Source organism: Oreochromis aureus, linkage group 4 (assembly GCF_013358895.1).
Source record: "Oreochromis aureus strain Israel breed Guangdong linkage group 4, ZZ_aureus, whole genome shotgun sequence".
Classification (NCBI taxonomy): domain Eukaryota; kingdom Metazoa; phylum Chordata; class Actinopteri; order Cichliformes; family Cichlidae; genus Oreochromis; species Oreochromis aureus.
Genome location: NC_052945.1, coordinates 9,396,119 through 9,414,588, shown reverse-complemented (window position 1 = coordinate 9,414,588; position 18,470 = coordinate 9,396,119). Strand labels below are relative to the sequence as shown.

The 18,470-nt window shown below is 39.0% G+C and overlaps 1 protein-coding gene across 2 annotated transcripts; it reads right to left on the bottom strand.

Annotated features, from left to right (window-relative positions):
* Nucleotides 1–4,618: 4,618 nt before the first annotated feature.
* Nucleotides 4,619–18,470, bottom strand: atp6v0a1a (ATPase H+ transporting V0 subunit a1a). 2 transcript variants are annotated; one of them, XM_031729898.2, is made up of 22 exons: nt 18,306–18,470; nt 17,112–17,283; nt 16,565–16,643; nt 16,285–16,382; nt 16,070–16,198; nt 15,181–15,263; nt 14,849–14,975; nt 14,682–14,764; nt 14,500–14,593; nt 11,667–11,879; nt 10,317–10,467; nt 9,912–10,051; nt 9,613–9,779; nt 9,418–9,508; nt 9,129–9,247; nt 8,815–9,031; nt 8,608–8,715; nt 8,409–8,516; nt 7,835–7,879; nt 7,220–7,337; nt 6,917–7,088; nt 4,619–5,620 (listed from the first exon to the last, which is right to left on the bottom strand). In XM_031729898.2, exons 2-22 carry the CDS (start codon nt 17,226–17,228, stop codon nt 5,527–5,529), a joined length of 2,553 nt encoding a protein of 850 aa, XP_031585758.1. In that variant the 5' UTR covers nt 17,229–17,283; nt 18,306–18,470; the 3' UTR covers nt 4,619–5,526. The 2 variants fall into 2 exon arrangements, with proteins under 2 accessions (XP_031585758.1, XP_031585761.1); XM_031729901.2 differs by lacking the exon at nt 7,835–7,879.

The following is an 18,470-nucleotide window of genomic DNA, read 5'->3' as shown; positions in this document are numbered from 1 at the left end:
AAATTTCCAAAAGAGGCAAAACACTCGTAACCGCTGGTAATATGTTTCTCATGGTGGTGCATTCATAGCAGCGAGGGAGGCAAATGCCTTTGGTTAAGCGGAGTTATTTATTCTGTCCCTGGAAACAGTTGAAGAACAACAAAAGTATTCTCAACAAAGAGTAGCACGACCTGATGCTGCTGCCTGTTTTCCTCCCGTCTGTGGTGACTGTCCTTCTTCAATATGGGGGCACTACTGGCACACAGCATACTCAAAAAGCCACACAATAGGCACGTTCACCTCAAAGAGAACTTTTCAACTGTAAAGCTGGAGAAGAAACACTGCTAAGTTGATCCTTCAGGCTCAGTTTCAGTGTGGGTAAGCGCTTGGAAAGAAACAAAAACATTGCCAATTCTGTTGTTTGGATTTGCAGAGCCCGGTGCACATGAATGCCCACTCACATGTACTTAGACTGTAGTTATATACACACACACACACGCACTCACGAGAGTACCCACAATGAACTCTGTCCTCTGACTCACTACAAGTTGGGAGGAAGTCCAGATTTCAAACTGTCCGGGAACAGATTCTGGTGGTCTGGATCTTTTTGAGCTTTTGATTTTCAACGAGCAGCACTCTCTGTATTTACTATGGTCCCTGATCAGCAAGTTACTGTACTTTCAGCACACAAATACAATGCATACAAATGATTTGGTTATATTTCATGTCAACCATGGCTCTCTTTCAAGCAAGACTTTAGTGATACTTCCAGCCATCATGCATAAAGCTAAGACATTTCTCAAATATTATATATTTACGTATTAAAAATATGTAAATATATCAGCTTTGACTTCTAGCTCCAGCGAAGTGCAGGTGGTGGGGTGACACATGACTGATACTTCCATACCTCAACCACCACTGATAACATGGAAAAAGTAGTCTTTTCTTTCAGTACCAAAGAAATCCCCATAAACATACACTATCACAGAGACAACAGGTTAGAGATTCTGGCTATGATCAAGCTTTTCAAACTGGAGACATTTTTTCATTCATATTAAAGACTTTGGGAGCAGCCACTGGCATTTTAAGGCTAATTTTGTTTGTTTTGGTTTGGCTTTCTTTATGACTGGTAACTTTTATGAGCTCTGTGGGTGTTGCAAAAGATTTTGAGGGTAAAAGAGAAGAAAATGTGTCCTCTTCTGGAACTTGGTGACATTTTAGTTGAACTTACCGCCTCCAGGAATATTTTCAGGGTTTCCACAGCAATTAATTAGTCAAAAAGTCAGCTATCATATCTTTTTATGCAATCGACACGTTCCATCCCCCTCTCGTTTTCCATCTCTTCTGGCTTTTTGTGTTACACAACTCTTTTGCACAAAGGTATGGAGCGTATTTGTAAGTTGCCCTTGTGCTCAACATTGTCATTTATGTGTTTGGTTTTTTTATTGTATAAAGCTTCCGGCCAAATAAGTGTATAAAAAAGTGCCTGGAAACAATAGGTGGAGGCCAGACAGGTCATGGAAAACTGCTTAAAGAACAATGTGATCTGGAGAGCTGGTAATAAAGTCCCAGTAGTGCACAAAAGCAAAAACAGGTTCCCAGACTCACCTAGGCCTCCTACTGGCCTCATGGACCTGTTTGTCGTGGTTTTGTAATCCTGCCAAGACAGAACAAAACCTACACTTACATGGTAGAACAGATTGTTTCAGCCCTTCCGAAGGATCAGGTGCAAAGAAACTCTAAGTTCAAAAGTCTTTACATTTGCCATGTTATCTGCGCAGGAGTATCAGTCTTCTTAGTCCATCATTTATGACTGGTGGAGGACATTTAATGACTGAATGCTTAGAGCACAGAACTTATTCTTGGTTGGTATTCTTACCAACTAAGTCTCTGGTCTGACTCCTGGACTGGTGCCATGTGTCAGACTCAGTCTGTTCTGCTTTCTAATTTGCTGCCTCTGCTGCATCTAAATGCATATAGGAAAAAATGCATATAGATAAGTCATTAGAATGATTGTAATGACTGTCTGCATGACAATTAGGTCCCCAGGTGTTTTGACTGTTGAGAACCTCTGACAGTAGTAATAGTATTGATAATTTTTCCATCCCTGTCCTATGGTTTATGAACAGTTCCAAAAGTGGAGAAGCTGCTGAGTGCTAATAGCAGGTTTTGTGCTGATATCCTAAAATAAAATACATAGCACTTTTTTATCACAGCCATCTAAGTCTTTATGGTGTTAAAGACAACATCTTCATGATAATGATATTTAGCTAAGTGCATACTTTTCTCAGTGTTTACTTAAGTTCCTTTAAATCATATTTTAGCACAAAAGCCATGACTAGGGATAGGATTTAGGAAACAGTATTAGGGTATCAATAAATAACTCGCTAATGTAATCCTTGAAAGTGATGGAAATGTGTAACAGCAGCCTAAGAGTAATAAAATTATGTTCCTCTGTCTGAATGAACTTGGATCTTTGTGTTCTTAAGAATACAATAGTAAACTGTATGAGATGTTTGACTTTTATTAATTATCCGGAATTCTAACACCAGGCATGAACATGTGTGGTGGGAAAACAGAAGACCAAATGACAGTATCAATATTATTCCAGCTGCAGTGTACCAAAAAGGTACAGTGAGTCACCCCACAAAGACGCCGAAGGTGCTGAGAGCCATTCCTGCAAGAACAGTCATACAGCAAAGCCACATTTGTGCAATATTATGTAGTTTGGACTTGTTCAGTCTGCAGAGAATCTGCTCAGTAATTAAAAAAAAAAAAAATTACTAAAGTGTAGCTAGGTCTTTGCAGTACAGAAAACTGATTTTGTGCTGTAAGATCTTTAGTTGCTGTTGTTGTAGCTGTCTTTTCCTGACTATACCATCAACCTGTTTTTCTCTGCCTGCATCAAGAGGACACCAAGTCCTAGAACAGCTGAAAAAGCACCTCCGGTATCCTCAAGAAAACTCTACTACAGCTCGAGAAGAAACACAAAATTCCTGGATACTTGTTTCCTGCCAAACTAAAGTACACTTATTTGTGCACATGTTTGCTTTAGATAAAGGAGCAAAGTCATAAGCTCAGTCTCACTGCGATTCTAGCTTTGAAACAGCAGAGTTAAATTCACTGGATGTGTAAACAGCAAGATATCTGGGGCTCTTATGCAAGCTCACTTTTACCCCTGGTTATACATGACACACTGGGAAATATCAAATTAAATGAGTTTTTCTAAGAAGAAGAAAAAAAGAGACGAAGACAAATAAAGAGTTCTATTATTACCCTGTGCTGTTGTATACCAGAAGCCCCCCACCCCCCCTTTATACAACGAAAGCATGTGAATAGAGAACATGATGTTCCTCAACCCGGAGTGGTGGACGATGTTTGTAGTCAGGCCGCTCACGTTGCCAAAAGGATGTTTTAGACTTTGTCTTGGCAAGTCAAACTAAACGGGTCAAAAGTAACTAAGTACATTTATCAACCACTAAAATAAAAAAGGGGGTCTACATAGAACTTTATACTTCCACCACACTGCAGCCAGTTGCCACGATTAACAGAAAACATAATCAAAAGTCATTATTATACATTAAGACTTGGATTTCCAAGATATTCTACCAAAGATGAACAAAATTATACCACCTTTACCTCGTAAAATTCACACATGCACTCAGTAATTATATGATTAAAAGGCTATTTTACATAACGAGCACTCCTACTGTTTGAACTTTATTTTGATGTCAATACTTTTTTACTTTGAGTACGGTTTTAAAAAGGATGACTTCTACATGACACAGATATTTGCTTCAGATAAAGTTAAACAAAATCTTTCAAAATGGGTCAGGACACAAGTGGATACTTCTTTTTGGACTCATTATAGCATAACATCCCTTAAATAAGCACGGTTGTGTTTAAGAAGGGGCCAGTTAAAACATATCTGTTTTCAGTTCATCAGTGCATTAGCAGATACATTTCCTTTGACAGGTAGCATCATTGGTCACAAAGTACTATAATAAAACCAGTAATCCAAATAGTCAAAAACAACTTTAGGTGTATTTATTAGCTCTAGAGGGATCAAATCAATTCTCATTTTTCATGAACCATTGCAGCTGCATATACTGCCCAATAGTGCCACCTAGAGGAGGTTTAAAGTAAAATAAATCATTACACAAAGTTTGAGATTTTAAAGTTTCTAAAAACTTTAAAGTCCATACATCAAGTTTGTCATGATTGAAGAAAAAAGTCAAAATTTATTTCTAAATACACATTTAAAAAAGGAAACGTTTGTATGTAGCACTTTATAACAATTTCACTCTATTAGGGCGTTAGTACGGTAGTAGCAAATGCTTAATTCATCATTTATATAGCATTATTCCTTCTTGTTATGCCATTTATAAAGATGCATTATGCCTGATATGATTATACTAGCAGTGACGTAGTAGCAGTGATAGCTATAGCTGTATATCGTGTAACAGTAACAGATGGATAAACATACATGGATTTATAAATAGCATACTAAGGATGAGTAATGATATATAAATGATGACCTAAGCACTTACTAACACACTTAATAAAGTGCTACCTTTTTGTTTTTGCTCTATTGCTGCAGCAGAAAGTAAGATATGTAAAAATCAAGCCAAACACCACATTTTAAAGCATTTTCCACTTTATTGTTCATGTGATGCTTAATCCTTCCTGACAAATCATGTCTGCTGTATGTGGTTCTTACTGCTTTCTGTGTCAAATCAAAAAACTGAGCATAAATGAAGACATAATACAGGACCCAAAATCAAAAGTGAGACTGATAATGTGCAATGATTTCAGTGCAACATTTCTACAGAAAATCCACCTACTAGGACACCTATAGATTCCCCTTTTGTCATGTAGATCGTCAGAGAGAACAGAGACAAAACATATCAATGGCTCAAATGGATGAAAGTCTTTTCATTTGCAAAGAACTGGTTAACATTCCCTTTAGAGCTATAGAGCTCTGTGTGAGGTTAGTATGCAGCATGGGTATGCATTTTCTTTCTTATTAAACCAAATAGATGAGCTGTGCAGTGCACAAGGTTTTGACTGAGAAACGATTCCGAAAAGCAATGAAAATTAGAATATAACAATACGAAGACATACAAGAATATCAGAAAACAATTCTGTCGTCCCCTAAATCCATCAGCAGCAGATATGAACTTTAAACATGGTGCATATGGTACATAAGTTGCAGTGCAATAAAGGGAGGGGAAAAAAAATGGATAAATAACATTTAACTAAATAAAACCGATAAAATAAAAAGACCTGACTAAAAGAAGACACAACAGATTAGAATCAAGGCTATTAAGGAATGAATAAATAATTATGTTTGAATACATATTCCAGATACCAATTCTAATGGGAAGTTTAAAACACAAGACACGATGACGAGTGACTAAGTAAATAGTATGTAGTAGTTATGTAGCTATGGTAACAAGTAGGTGGAAACTGCATCACACAAAAATCACTATTCACCACCACACAAATTCAACAGATTAGAGGCATGAACTGAGGAAGAGGATTTGTTCAGTCTTCAGCTCTCCCGTCCAGGATGCTTTCAAAGGTGAAAGGTAAGAACTTAAAGCCGTTGCCTGAGTAAAACTTGTTTTGGAACTCCACCCTACGATTAAAGAAATAAATATAAATTAGTCAGAAAAAAAGGACATGCATACTTTCACACAATAACCTTGTCGTGCATACAGTGACGACCGCTGGCAGCTTGGGTAATGCTGAGCAGAGCAGTAGCGGCTGATGACCCCTGCTCTTCATTCCACAGTCTGCACACACCTGCATAAGCTCATGTCTACATCCTGGGACAGACACCTAAGCCTCTTCCCTTCAGGAAAATGATCAGGGTCTATTTTTAAAAAAGGCCAATGCTAAGTGATGGCTGGATGACCTTTTAACTGAGCAGCCATGGATAACATTCATTCCAAAGCCTGTCTGGTGTGGCAAGAAGAAATATGTAGTATTACATATTGCACATTGCGCATATCTTCCTTCAACACTTCTCACAAAAGTCCTTGGAAACACTCAGAGCTGCTCTTTTCTCAGGAAAAATAATTCAAAAGGATACCATTTTTTCCCACAACTAAACAAAACTCAAAAATTGACAACATATTCCATTTAAAAAAATAAATAAGTAACCCTACTCTTGTGCTTAGTTCTGACATACATTGTATATGCAGTCAGAAAGAATTAGTGTTTCATGCACAAGGTCTCTAGGGGATTTTAGCAATTGCAGATTTGCAGTGTGTTTTGTCTACTGAGAACTAAATCTTTGTCAACTTGATGTTCAGTAATTACATGGTTTCCAGATACAATCACTGGAAATAAAAATATTTTGATTGGGGGAGGGGTCGTTTAGTTTCCCTCGCTTAAAATGTAAACAGACTGTCCATGAAGACAATTTGTGAAAACACGCTCAGCCAGCATTCCTGTGTAAAGGACAATTATCGTGAAGGCCGGCTGCAACACAGACATGCTCTGTGAATGTGCCGGTGAACTATAAAACCAGCGTGACATTCAGCAAAGCCAGACAAAGACATTTACGAGGAGGCAACAAAGGCTCATCGGTGCCGAGCCACAGACTGTTCTGCATGCCACGCATAGAGCATAAATGAACAGCACCACATTGACAAGAGCAGACTTATTCCAGGACAGAGGCCAGGAGAGAGAGCAGATGATTGGAAAACCAGTTTGTTAACTTGAGCACCTGGGATGGTCACTGAGTTATTAATTGTAGCCTGCAGGTGGAGCTAGAGCTTTGCTTTTGTAGCAATGACAGTAATTTGCCTTAAGGAGTCCTATCCTTCAACACTAACAAGTTTTCACAAAGGTATTAGTGTATGTTTTATATCAAACCCAAGCAAATACATATACAAATCCTAAAAAACAACATTAAAACTAAACTTACCAATGCAGTCGCAATGCGTGCAGAAACGCTGACAGGCCTTCCATAATGAGAAGAATAAAAACTGTGAGAACAGCGAAGAAGTAAAAGACTATGGCCAGAAAGATGAAGCCTCCAAGGCTGCGAGAATAAAGGCCTATGCGCATCACCATGGACCACAGCACCTCTGACAGCTCTGTGTATAAGAAAGTACATACACACCAACTTTACTACTCTGATTCCTTTGAGAGTCAAAGCATTTAGGTGTTAATACAGAGAGCCATTTTTCATACTAAATAACTGAATACTGCAGGTGAAGCAACTTACGTGCATGAGCAAGACTGAGGGCCCAAAGCCTCAGATAGGAAGCAGTGTTGGAGATACAACCCAGGCAATACTCTATGGTGTGAATGGCCTGATGCACTGCTACATCCGCAAAGTTAAACTGTGGGTAAAAGTTAGTGGTTTCGTTTACTCAGCATAAAAAAGTAGAAAACAACATATCTACAACAGGTCCTGAGGTCCACAAAGGAGAAGTCAGCTTTAATATGTGTCACCAATGATTAAGGGAATTGACAGAAAAGCAATTTTTTATTGTAGATCATCAACCCCGAAAATAAGAAGAGGCATCATCATCATCATAAGAACCTGTGAACCCAAAGAGTCAGCTGCCCTCCTGATGCCTCATGCACATCACCAAGACCATAGGGAAGCACTGGCCTACTGGCACCCACCACATGACGAATCCCTGCCCATTTTCAATAAAATACATTTAGAAGTCACTGACCACACCATACAATGACAAACATTCAGACGCAACTAGTAGCAGCAGGCAATGGTTGACAACAAAGCAGGAGCAGTAAAGGAAAGACTTTGAAGACATGTATATTAACATGAGGGGATAGGGTGCAGGTGGATGTGCAGCATGAGCTCCTGTCCTACCTCTTCCTCCTCACAGGCCTTGAAAGCAGGTGACAAAAGGCAACGCTTGGTTATTGACATCACACACACGGACAGGCAAACGTCAATAAACAGGAAAGTAACAAGAGAAACAGTTAATTATTTAAAAGGAGAATCGAGTGAAACCAATATTAGCGAATGAGCACATTGTGCTTTCAGATCATCTTAAAATAAAACCAGTAATCAGATTACATCAGTAAAATTATGAAGTCCAGGTAAAATAACTCACTACTCGCCATCTGTTCATGGTTGTGTTAAATCTGTGCAGGAATTACAAAAAAATGTATCCATAATGTCTGTATTCATAATTGATGTTGACAGTAAGGGTGGAAATGGAAAAACAAGGCATCAAGTTTCTGTCTCCAACTAAGGTTGAAAGACTAAATTATTCAAAGATGTGAAAAGATCCTTTAACTTGTGCTTCTCCCGAGTTACTCCAGCAAGCTGCTGTCCTGTTGTTATATGCTCTGTATGCAATTATTGTAATACAAAAAAAAAAAAAGCCATTAACTTTTGATGTTAGACTTCAGTGTTATTGTGGGAACACATCTTTTACCTCAGGTTCATCCTCAGATTGCTGTGCGAGCTGGTCATGCTGGATGATTTCAGCCTCATCCTCAGTGGGCCCATTGCCCACCCTGATTCCTCCAAAGTTCTGTGTACCCTGTAACACCGTGAAACTTAATGAAGTAATCTATTTAAATCTATTATAAAAGTATATTGAGTGACTGTGAGTGCAGACCGTTTTATCTTACCAGATGCCTCCGCCACAAATACTGTCTTCGCATAACCAGAGTTTTTACTATTAACATACAGGGGACACATGCCAAGGCGATTACCACCAAAAGGGATTGTATGGCCATCTACAAAAAAAGGTGGAAAGTAAGTACAAGAGAAAAAATAAGGACAGATGGATCTCTTCATTCATGACAAAAAGAAAGTTGCAAGTATGCTGATCTCACCTGTCCTCTGTAGAATGGTTTATTATTGGGGTCATTGTAATTGAACAGGAACATGTTAATAAAGGCAATAAGGAGACTGGGAGCATCCCTGGAAATGCGTGCACTATAGGAGACCCACTTATAAAAGATCAAAATGACTAGGTAGCCAAACAGGCTGGCCATGAAGATAATCTCTGGAATGAAACCCAAGTAAATATTCAGGGGCTTGTTGAAATACCTGAAGAAAACCACAAAAAGCATATTAGAAGTGCACAAATTCAAAAAGAAAAACATAAGAATCAATGCATAATTATACATAGGTATGGAAATCTCACAGGTGGTTGAAGAGACTTAGTGAGACTCCAAACAGCATGTGAATTACCCCCAGGATAACAGACATCTTCATCTTGAAGGAGTTCAGGAATGACAGCTTGTTGACAGAAATGCTCCATATCTGAGGCACAATGCAATTACGAATTATAAACTATGCGAGTATTCGGGTTAGTTTATGTCTGCCAATGACTGTTGACTTTTGTAGATTTTTTTTTGTAACTGTATAGACAAAATAGCTGGCATAGATGTATAACTATGGAGCTCTAAAAGATTAAAAACTAAATGATTTACTGGATCAATGCCAATGGGGTACGGCCCATTGAAGACTCCATCAACTGCTGGGTCCAACTGCAAAACTGCACTGCCATTAAGTGTACCGTCCCTGAACAGAATGAGGACAGAGATCAGACTTCTGAGCTTACATACTGAACAAAAAAAGAAGTCCTTGTGTTAAAGCTCTTATCAATTATTACCAGTGACACTTACGTCCAGTTGCCTCCAACTTTGGAATTGAACATTGGTCTGACACTCCATCCAGACCCAAACACATTTAGGGACTTTGAGAAGCAGTCATTGTAAATAATGCCGGTGTACATTGAGAAGACTCCCATCAGCAGAATTATGTAGCGCCCCCCAAACATCATGTTGAATATCTGTCACAAAAAGATATTGAACTTTCATGAGGAAACTGTGAAAACAAAAATGCACGATGTCCTGTGGAATCAGAGCTTGTGTGTCATCAACAAGGGATGGTTTAGGACTAATGAGATGGTAATGATCCATACCTCATTATCATTCTTCTGCGCCATCAGTCTGCTTTCTCTTAACACAAGGTATAGAGCAGCACAGGTCATGAGTGTCCCATGGCCCAGATCACCAAACATAACCGCAAATAGGAAGGGGAACGTAATGATGGTGTATGGTGCTGGAGACAAGGAGGCAGGCATCATACAAGGGGGAGGGTGGTGTAGTATGTCAATAAAGAAATAAATAAATGAGTGAAACATGCACAATTTTCCAACATGGTGATAATGGTTGATGAGGCAGCTGAAGTAAAAGCCTTTCATTGTCTGTAACTCAATACTTCAGCCAGCTGAGTAAACAGATTATAGAAACCCACTGCCACATAATACAAAAAGGTCCACACAAACCAGCTAGGCATTAACACACAGAATTCATAGTTTGCTTACCAGGGTTAATCTCACGGTAGCTGCCAATTCCATAAGCATCCACAATGTTTTGGAAGCCGGAGGTGAACTTGTTTGTCTTGTTGTAGGTTGGAGGGGTCTGTTTGGTCTGCATTCTATTGAGGATGGAAGGCACAGTAGAGCCGCTCTTCTCCTAAAACCAGAAAAAAATATTAATGTCATGAAAGTCCTAACTTTAGATCATCAAGTCTGGAACAATGCAAAACTAGCTGTTCCAAGGATCAGATCATGTGCTGAGCCATAACGAGTTCCTGTTATTGTTACTATTGTTCACTATTATCAGGATGTCCTAAAAACTCTCTGAAAAGTCTTCAGCTAATCCAAAATGCTGCAGCAAGAGTACTGACAGGGACTAGAAAGAGAGAGCAGATTTCTCCTGTTTTGGCTTCCCTTCATTGGCTTCCTGTTAAATCCAGAATTGAATTCAAAATCCTGCTCCTCACATACAAGGTCTTAAATAATCAGGCCCCATCTTATCTTAATGACCTTGTAGTACCATATCACCCTATTAGAGCACTTCGCTCTCGCTCTGCAGGCCTACTTGCTGTCCCTAGAGTATTTAAAAGTAGAATGGGAGGCAGAGCCTTCAGTTTTCAGGCCCCTCTTCTGTGGAACCAGCTTCCAGTTTGGATTCGGGAGACAGACACCATCTCTACTTTCAAGATTAGGCTTAAAACTTTCCTTTTTGCTAAAGCATATAGTTAGGGCTGGACCAGGTGACCCTGAATCCTCCCTTAGTTATGCTGCAATAGACGTAGGCTGCCGGGGATTCCCATGATGCATTGAGTTTTTCCTTTCCAGTCACCTTTCTCACTCACTATGTGTTAATAGACCTCTCTGCATCGAATCATATCTGTTATTAATCTCTGTCTCTCTTCCACAGCATGTCTTTATCCTGTTTCCCTTTTCTCACCCCAACCGGTCGCAGCAGATGGCCCCGCCCCTTCCTGAGCCTGGTTCTGCCGGAGGTTTCTTCCTGTTAAAAGGGAGTTTTTCCTTCCCACTGTCGCCAAAGTGCTTGCTCATAGGGGGTCATATGATTGTTGGGTTTTTCTCTGTATTTATTATTGTGTGATCTATTGTACAATATAAAGCGCCTTGAGGCGACTTTTGTTGTGATTTGGCGCTATATAAATAAAATTGAATTGAATTGAATATACCACATGTAGAACTAGACAATTTAGCAAAAAGGACTCGACAGTAAAATGAAAAAAAAACAAAAAACAAAAACATTTAGTAGAAACTGATTTTTTTCAAACATGAAATCATCTTCCTTGTAAAAACCTGACTGGCTAGTTTACACCAAATATAAACTGCTCCTCTGTTACTCACCGTCCCCCTACGCAGGGCAAACTGAATGGAGTCCAGGTCTGAGATGGGACACCACACCTCAGCAATCAGACACTTCTGAGTGACATCGATGTTGCACAGGTTGAGGGTGTGGTAGATGGCCTTCATCTTCCTCACCTTGATAAACCAAACTCTTATTGTCTTGGCTGCAGCCTGTAGGACCCTCTGCCTGTGGTCCTCAGTCTGGTTAAGCACCTTTAATGACAAACAAGAGCAGTGATGGCCACAGTAAAAATGAATTTTTTACATGATTTGTGCATGATCAGTGAGATCATGAAGAATTCTTTTGTCCAAATAAATAAATAAATCTATGAATGTCAATGAGACTCCCTGAAAACAGGTTACACAGAAAGCCAACAGCCATTCCTGCCATCATGTTTCAGCAAAAACTGCATCAGTGTAATGGTGGTGCCTTTTTCTCTGAATCAGAAACCCATTATTAAAACTTCTGAGTATAATTTTTAGAAACCATCATGTTCTTCAATGACATTAACCATTCATAAAAATACAATAACAGGTGTGTGAAATATAATACCTTGTAGTGTCACGATGATGGTGTATTAACAATAACCATTGTATTTTAAAAACGAACTAGACATTGTGTAAATGTCCGTATGGTTTTGTACAATAAAGGTTACACACATCTCTGCACCTCAGTACACATTTATTTTCATTTAGTTTCAACTTCAATCGTTTTACTAAAACCAAGGACATGGTTAATGAAACTACTGATTCATTTTAATAATATTATTTATTTATTGTTTTCAAGCTTTCTATATCTATCACAACATTACTATACATTTTTTGATGACCTTGAAGGTAAAAAATCTAATATTACACAGCCCTAATGTTAAACTGAATCCAAAGAAAACAAAAATAGTAGAAATGAATCAGACATTCCTTTTACTGGCATAAATGGTGAGCAAAAGGTCATGCTAAAGAGCAACAGGGTTTCTAATCCATTAAGGGATTCCCATAAGGGAGTCAGAATATTAACAGGTATGTTGCTCTGTGACTAAGATTAAAAGCCCAGCCCATGACTAGCAAAGAGAAGGCTCATATCTATCTCTGTTGTCTCCCACACTCAAATTCTTGCCTGCTATTGAGACAACACTGACATGCCATTCTGTTACGTAGATCTCATGCCCAAGTAGCAACAAGCATAATCCACAAACAGAGATTCACATTCCCCCTGCATGCAGGGGAGCAAAGAAGTATCCATTGATTTGTCATGCACAGGGCATGCTGAGTATCAAGCAACTGTCTTGTGCAAGTTTTTTTTAAACTTCCTGTGGTTTAAACTGTCATTGTTTCATCAATATCCGAGTACCCGGTACATGACACTTGAACAGTGCTGACACATCAGGTTGACAGAGTGAAGTAGCATGTGGGACCTCAGTTATATCTCAGTCTGTGTAACATGACGTAAAACCCCCATAGCACTGCATGTACAGTGGGTAAAATAAGTATTAAAAATAAACATAAAATAGTGTAATAATTAAAAATAACACAGGAAAAAAAAAAAAAAAAGTATTGAACATGCTTGAACTGAGATTTGTTGAATATTTCATATCGAGAAACTAGTCACATAAATTGCTCAGGTAGGATTTTATCAAAAAGGTCTCTGTACATTTTCCCATTAATCCTTCCTTTAATAATACAAACTTCGCTGTTAGTATGGTGTTTTTGGGATGGTATGCGGTGCCTTTTGACCTCCAAACATGGTGTGTATTATGGCATCCAAAGAGTTCAGCTTTGGCCTCATCTGGCCAGACTGTATTCTGCCAGTATTTCACAGGCTTGTCTAAATGTTTATCAGCAGACTTTAAATGTGCTTCAACATGCTTTTTCTTTAGCAATGTAGTCTTCCGTGGTGAGCATGCATACAGGCCATGATAGTCGAGTGCATTGCTTATCGTTTTCTTTGAAACAATTGTACCTGCTGATACCAGGTCTTTGTATAGCTCTCCACAAGTGGTCCTTGGCTCTTGGACAACTCTTCTAACTATGCTTTTTACTTTATGGCCCCAACAGTGCTCATTGCAACCTTCAGTAGTTTAGAAATTCTTCTGTAATCAATGGCATCAGTATATTTTGCAACAATAAGGCTGCAGAGGTTTAGAGAGAGCTCACTGGATCTACCCATCATGACATGTTGGCATCTTGGTAATGAGACAACTTCTTTTAGGTCATCAGTTGGGATTGAACTAGCTAATATTAATTTGAACTAAGTGGCAGGATTGTTTTCTAACTCTAAGATAAGTTTCCACGCCTTTATTATACCTTTCTTTCTTCATGTACTTAATACTTTTTCTACTATGTCATTTCTCATTATTACACTTTATGGACATCTATGGTTTCATTTCTTTTTATGTTGAAATTTTATGTCAACAGCCCCTTTAGATATATATTTACTTAGGAAATGAAAACTGATTTGTGTTCAATACTTATTTTACCTGCTGTATCATTACATGGCCAAGAAGCAAGAGGAGTGTCATTTGCAAAGCAAACGGAAGGAGGGATTTCCTTGAGCCACTTTGTTTGGGAGTAGACAACTGCTATGAGGAGTTAGGAAACACACTGCACTCCACGGCACAAGAAAAACAACAACATGGTTTCCTGTTAAAGGACATGTCTCTGCACAGAAAATAACTCACATCCTCATGAGCAAGAGGAGGAAATGTGGTAACGTCTTCAAGACAAATTAGAAAGAACAATGTCTTGCTGACAGAGCAAAAATGAGAAAAAGAAAGAACCAACCAAATGAAGCTTGCTTTTCAGTGTTAGTGAGACAATTCTGAGTATGTGTATTTACCATTTGCAGGTCATCAATGCGAGCATTCACCCCAGCAAGCATCTCTTTCCTCTCCTGTGGGGTTTCTGGACATGGGTACAGTGTCGCTCTGAATCTAGAAACAGATTAATAAGTAAGCAAAAAAAAAAAAAATCTATTGGTCATCGACACTTCATTAATAGTAGAAATGCAAATTCACGTACCCCTCACAGATTTTCTTCACTCGATTCTTCAGCTGGTCTCCTTGGAAAAATATGATGAAGACAGATTTGTGGACTTGATCACCCTGTGGAAACATCACCAAGTTAAGTTAGAAAACAGAAACATCTCACCTACTTTCACAAATGTTTAATTTGTGAGCAGCACTTACCGTAGTTGGGTCTTCCAAAGGATCTTCAATATCTGCCTGTTTCAGGAACACATTACCTCTGCAAACTCTCCATAGCATCCTCTCAAAGTTGGGAATCCGCTCCCTGCCAATGACTCCAGCAACAAATCTATAGAATATGTTAGAAAGATAAATAAAGTACCCTCTGATTAACTTTAAAGACAAGAAAGCTAAAACAATCAGGAATTCCAAACTGAAGATAGATTTTGCATGGATTTCTGCTGAAGGTGACCTTGGATGCCTGACTAAGATGGGCAACCAGAGCTCATCTGTGGGAGGTATTTAAATTGTGCAGTACTACAAAACAGACTCACCCTAGCCTGAGTGGAGCCACTCTAACGGGCTCATTTGGGTCCAGGAGAATGGATGACTCCTCAAGTAAACTGGGATCCTCCATCTACAGGACAGACAACAAATCATTAGTAACAATGGCAACATAATCATTTCTCTATAGTCTATACACACTCATATGAAAATTGCCATGAAATGTCTCAAACTGTTTTTATTTACAGCAATGTTGACATTAAGATGGGAGCTTAATAAAAAGTTTGTCACTCCAGTTAATGGCTAAACATCTTTTTATCTGGCTTAATGATTCACCTTCATCAAAGCTCATAATAACCTGTAAAAGATGACCTAACGTTGTAAGTCAACAGCCAGTTTTGCTTTCAAAGGCAGTGAAGTGGAATAGGTGCTGGCCAAAGGTGAAAAAGCAAGGATTAAGTCTGACAAACGAACAAAGTGCCTGGAATAAAATCAGTGTCAAGTACTAAACAGCAAGGCGTTTAAAGTACAGGAACTACTGTGAATAACCAGTGTAAATGGGTCAGCATGTGAACAGCAAACACTGCTTTACCAAAGCAGCAATAACAGCAATAAGTGCTTCCGTCTGTATGAAACAGAGACCACACCAGGCAGCCTATCAGCAGACTGTAAGCCATCAATGACTTCTCAATTGCCACAATAAATAAATTTCTAAAAGTTAAGTATTGTTTTCACTATAGCCTGTTCTTGGATACAAAACAATAAAAGCCATTTAACAATTTGCTTCTTCCGATGTTACTAGTTAATTATTTGCTTCCTTTTGATTTACAGTTAGCGATTGTAAATCTAAAAGTCACAATTCCCTTTCTGGCTATGGCAGTGTTATACTGACAGGCTGGAGCGCTCCTGTTTTATAGGCCTGTGTGCAGTTAAGCTGACCTCATCAAAAAATTGTTGTGTGCGACGCAGAATGTGCTTGAGCTCGGTCAGTTCCAGGAAGTTCTTCTTTAGCGCTTCTTGGTTGGTGTTTATTTCCTTCAGTTCATTCTCCAGCTTCTCAAATGTGGCCTATGGGGAAACAATGAGAGGGATGATGAGCTGACTGAAATAGCAGATGACAGCACTTATGGTTATCTTTGAGAAGCAAAAATCACCTCCAGGTCAATCATGTCTCTTGGAAAAGGAACTTCTGGGTTCTCTCCTGTATCGAGTATTGGGATGTTAGCCTTCTTAATTTCTTTTTCCACAAACCCTATGAGAGAGATGTAAAAAACGTTTTCAGAAGGTATTTAAAACAGGGATACAAGTGGATGGTAAAGCTTGGATAATGAACTACCATCCTCATATAACTGTATTTTAATATGTTAAGGGGTGGAAACTTAACTAATGCAGTATTCTTTTGGTATAGAAAAATGAACATTTAAGAGCGCTCACTGAGTTTACGATCCATCTCCTCACATCGTCGTACTTCATTGACAAACTTTCGCTGGAACACATTCACATCGGGATTCAGCTGCAAAGGAAAAACACACAAGGTTCAACGAATATAAACAATTCAATTCAAAGAATAAAAAACAATCATGTTAATTCACTGCAAGCTATAATGCAGGTTTTTGTAAACACTACTTAGACTTAATATATTCTATTAAGTCTAAACTCTGTAATGGGTATAGTTTCTTAAACTGATGGAGACAATTTGATGAAATAAGACATGCTGATGCACAGAGCTTCTGTGTTACGGTCCATCTTACGCTCAAGCACAAAGCTTCCCTCAGGACTTGTCAGGAATGACTTTTCTCATGCACGTATGAGGGTCAGCTGTGAGCACATGATTCAGAAGGCATCCACTTTCTCAATAGTGCCACTAGTGATGTTGTTTACGTCACCACATGCATGACCGTGATAATTAATTAATGCAACTTTCAGATAGTAGAAGATAATAAAAATAATGCTTTAGAAGTTTGATAAAAAACAGACTTACGTCACGAAACTGGACCATCCCAATCTCTCCCAGTTCACTGACACAACAGTAGGCAGCTTCCGACTGGAGGAAGAGCTGAGCCAGCGTCATCTCTTCACTTCTGAAGAGCTCTCCCATGTTGCTACAAGATGTGAGCACTCAGCACCCGTAAATCCACAAATCACCTCAACAACTATAAAAGATTAGAGAACGCTAAAGCAAAAAATGTAGTGGACCTGAACAGTTCTACATTCTGCACTTTTCTCTGTCACTAATGAGGAAGGCCTTTAACAGCGAGGTGTTAGTTTAACACCAATGTGTCAAGTTTTTTTTTTAAGAAAGAAGAAAAAAAAAAGCCAGGCCTCATGCTGATCTCATGATCAGTGCAGGAATGCACTTATGGTCAAAGAGTTTGATCTGCACGACTGCAACACAATAGGACTTCATTTCTGCTGTAAATATAAAACACAGGTTAAGAGCCAAGGCCATGTGAAAGCACCTCTTAAAGAACGTTTGCCTAAAACTAAAAGGTGAAGATTTTATGCTTTGCAGCTAAGCAGTATAATAACCCCCTGCTGTAAAAACTACCACACAAGGCTTATGTTTGGATTAAAGGGGAGCATGTGACCTGTAGCTGTAGTAAGCTTCACCGACTACAAGACCTCCATCACCGCTGATTGTACATGTAACTAAAGCAGGTTTGGAAGCATAAGCAACTACACCTTTTAAACGCCTTGCATTTAGCTCAATAATTAACAGCAGAGGCGCTCAAACACGTCAGACAGGTGGTACAACCACCTGACTACAGAGGCTTCACCCATTACTGCCAAACAAGTCAGAAAGCCTACAAGTAGCTGCTTAGAATAAACAAAACCTTTGTCATTTTTACAAGGTATTGATCCAGCAACACTACCATGACAGAAGAGCCAATTAGCGATGGTGGAGCAATGCAAACACGAGCTGACAGCAGTGCTCAGAGTAGCCAGCGTTACTGGTTAGAGGCTAACTTTAACATTAGGGAAACGACATGCTATTTACTATTATCTACTGACATCGGGCTGTATTAACTTGGATAACAATTAATGAGCAGCCTAGCTAACGCTAATTTGGCACACCTGTTGTTCAGCAATTAGCTTCACTTACTTAGCCCACAAATTAATACGTTAGCGTAATATTAATAAAATCGCTTATAACCTTAAAAATAATTGTCCTTACTGTTTACGTGGAGATTGTCTCTTCCTCTTTATCTTACAGTTCCCTCTTTGCTGTTTGTTGTGGACTGCTCGGCCGTTTGACGGGGTTACTCATCGACTTTCGAAGCGGAAGTGTCCCGGCAACCTATGACGATCAACGACACCGACGAACCATAACCACGTGATC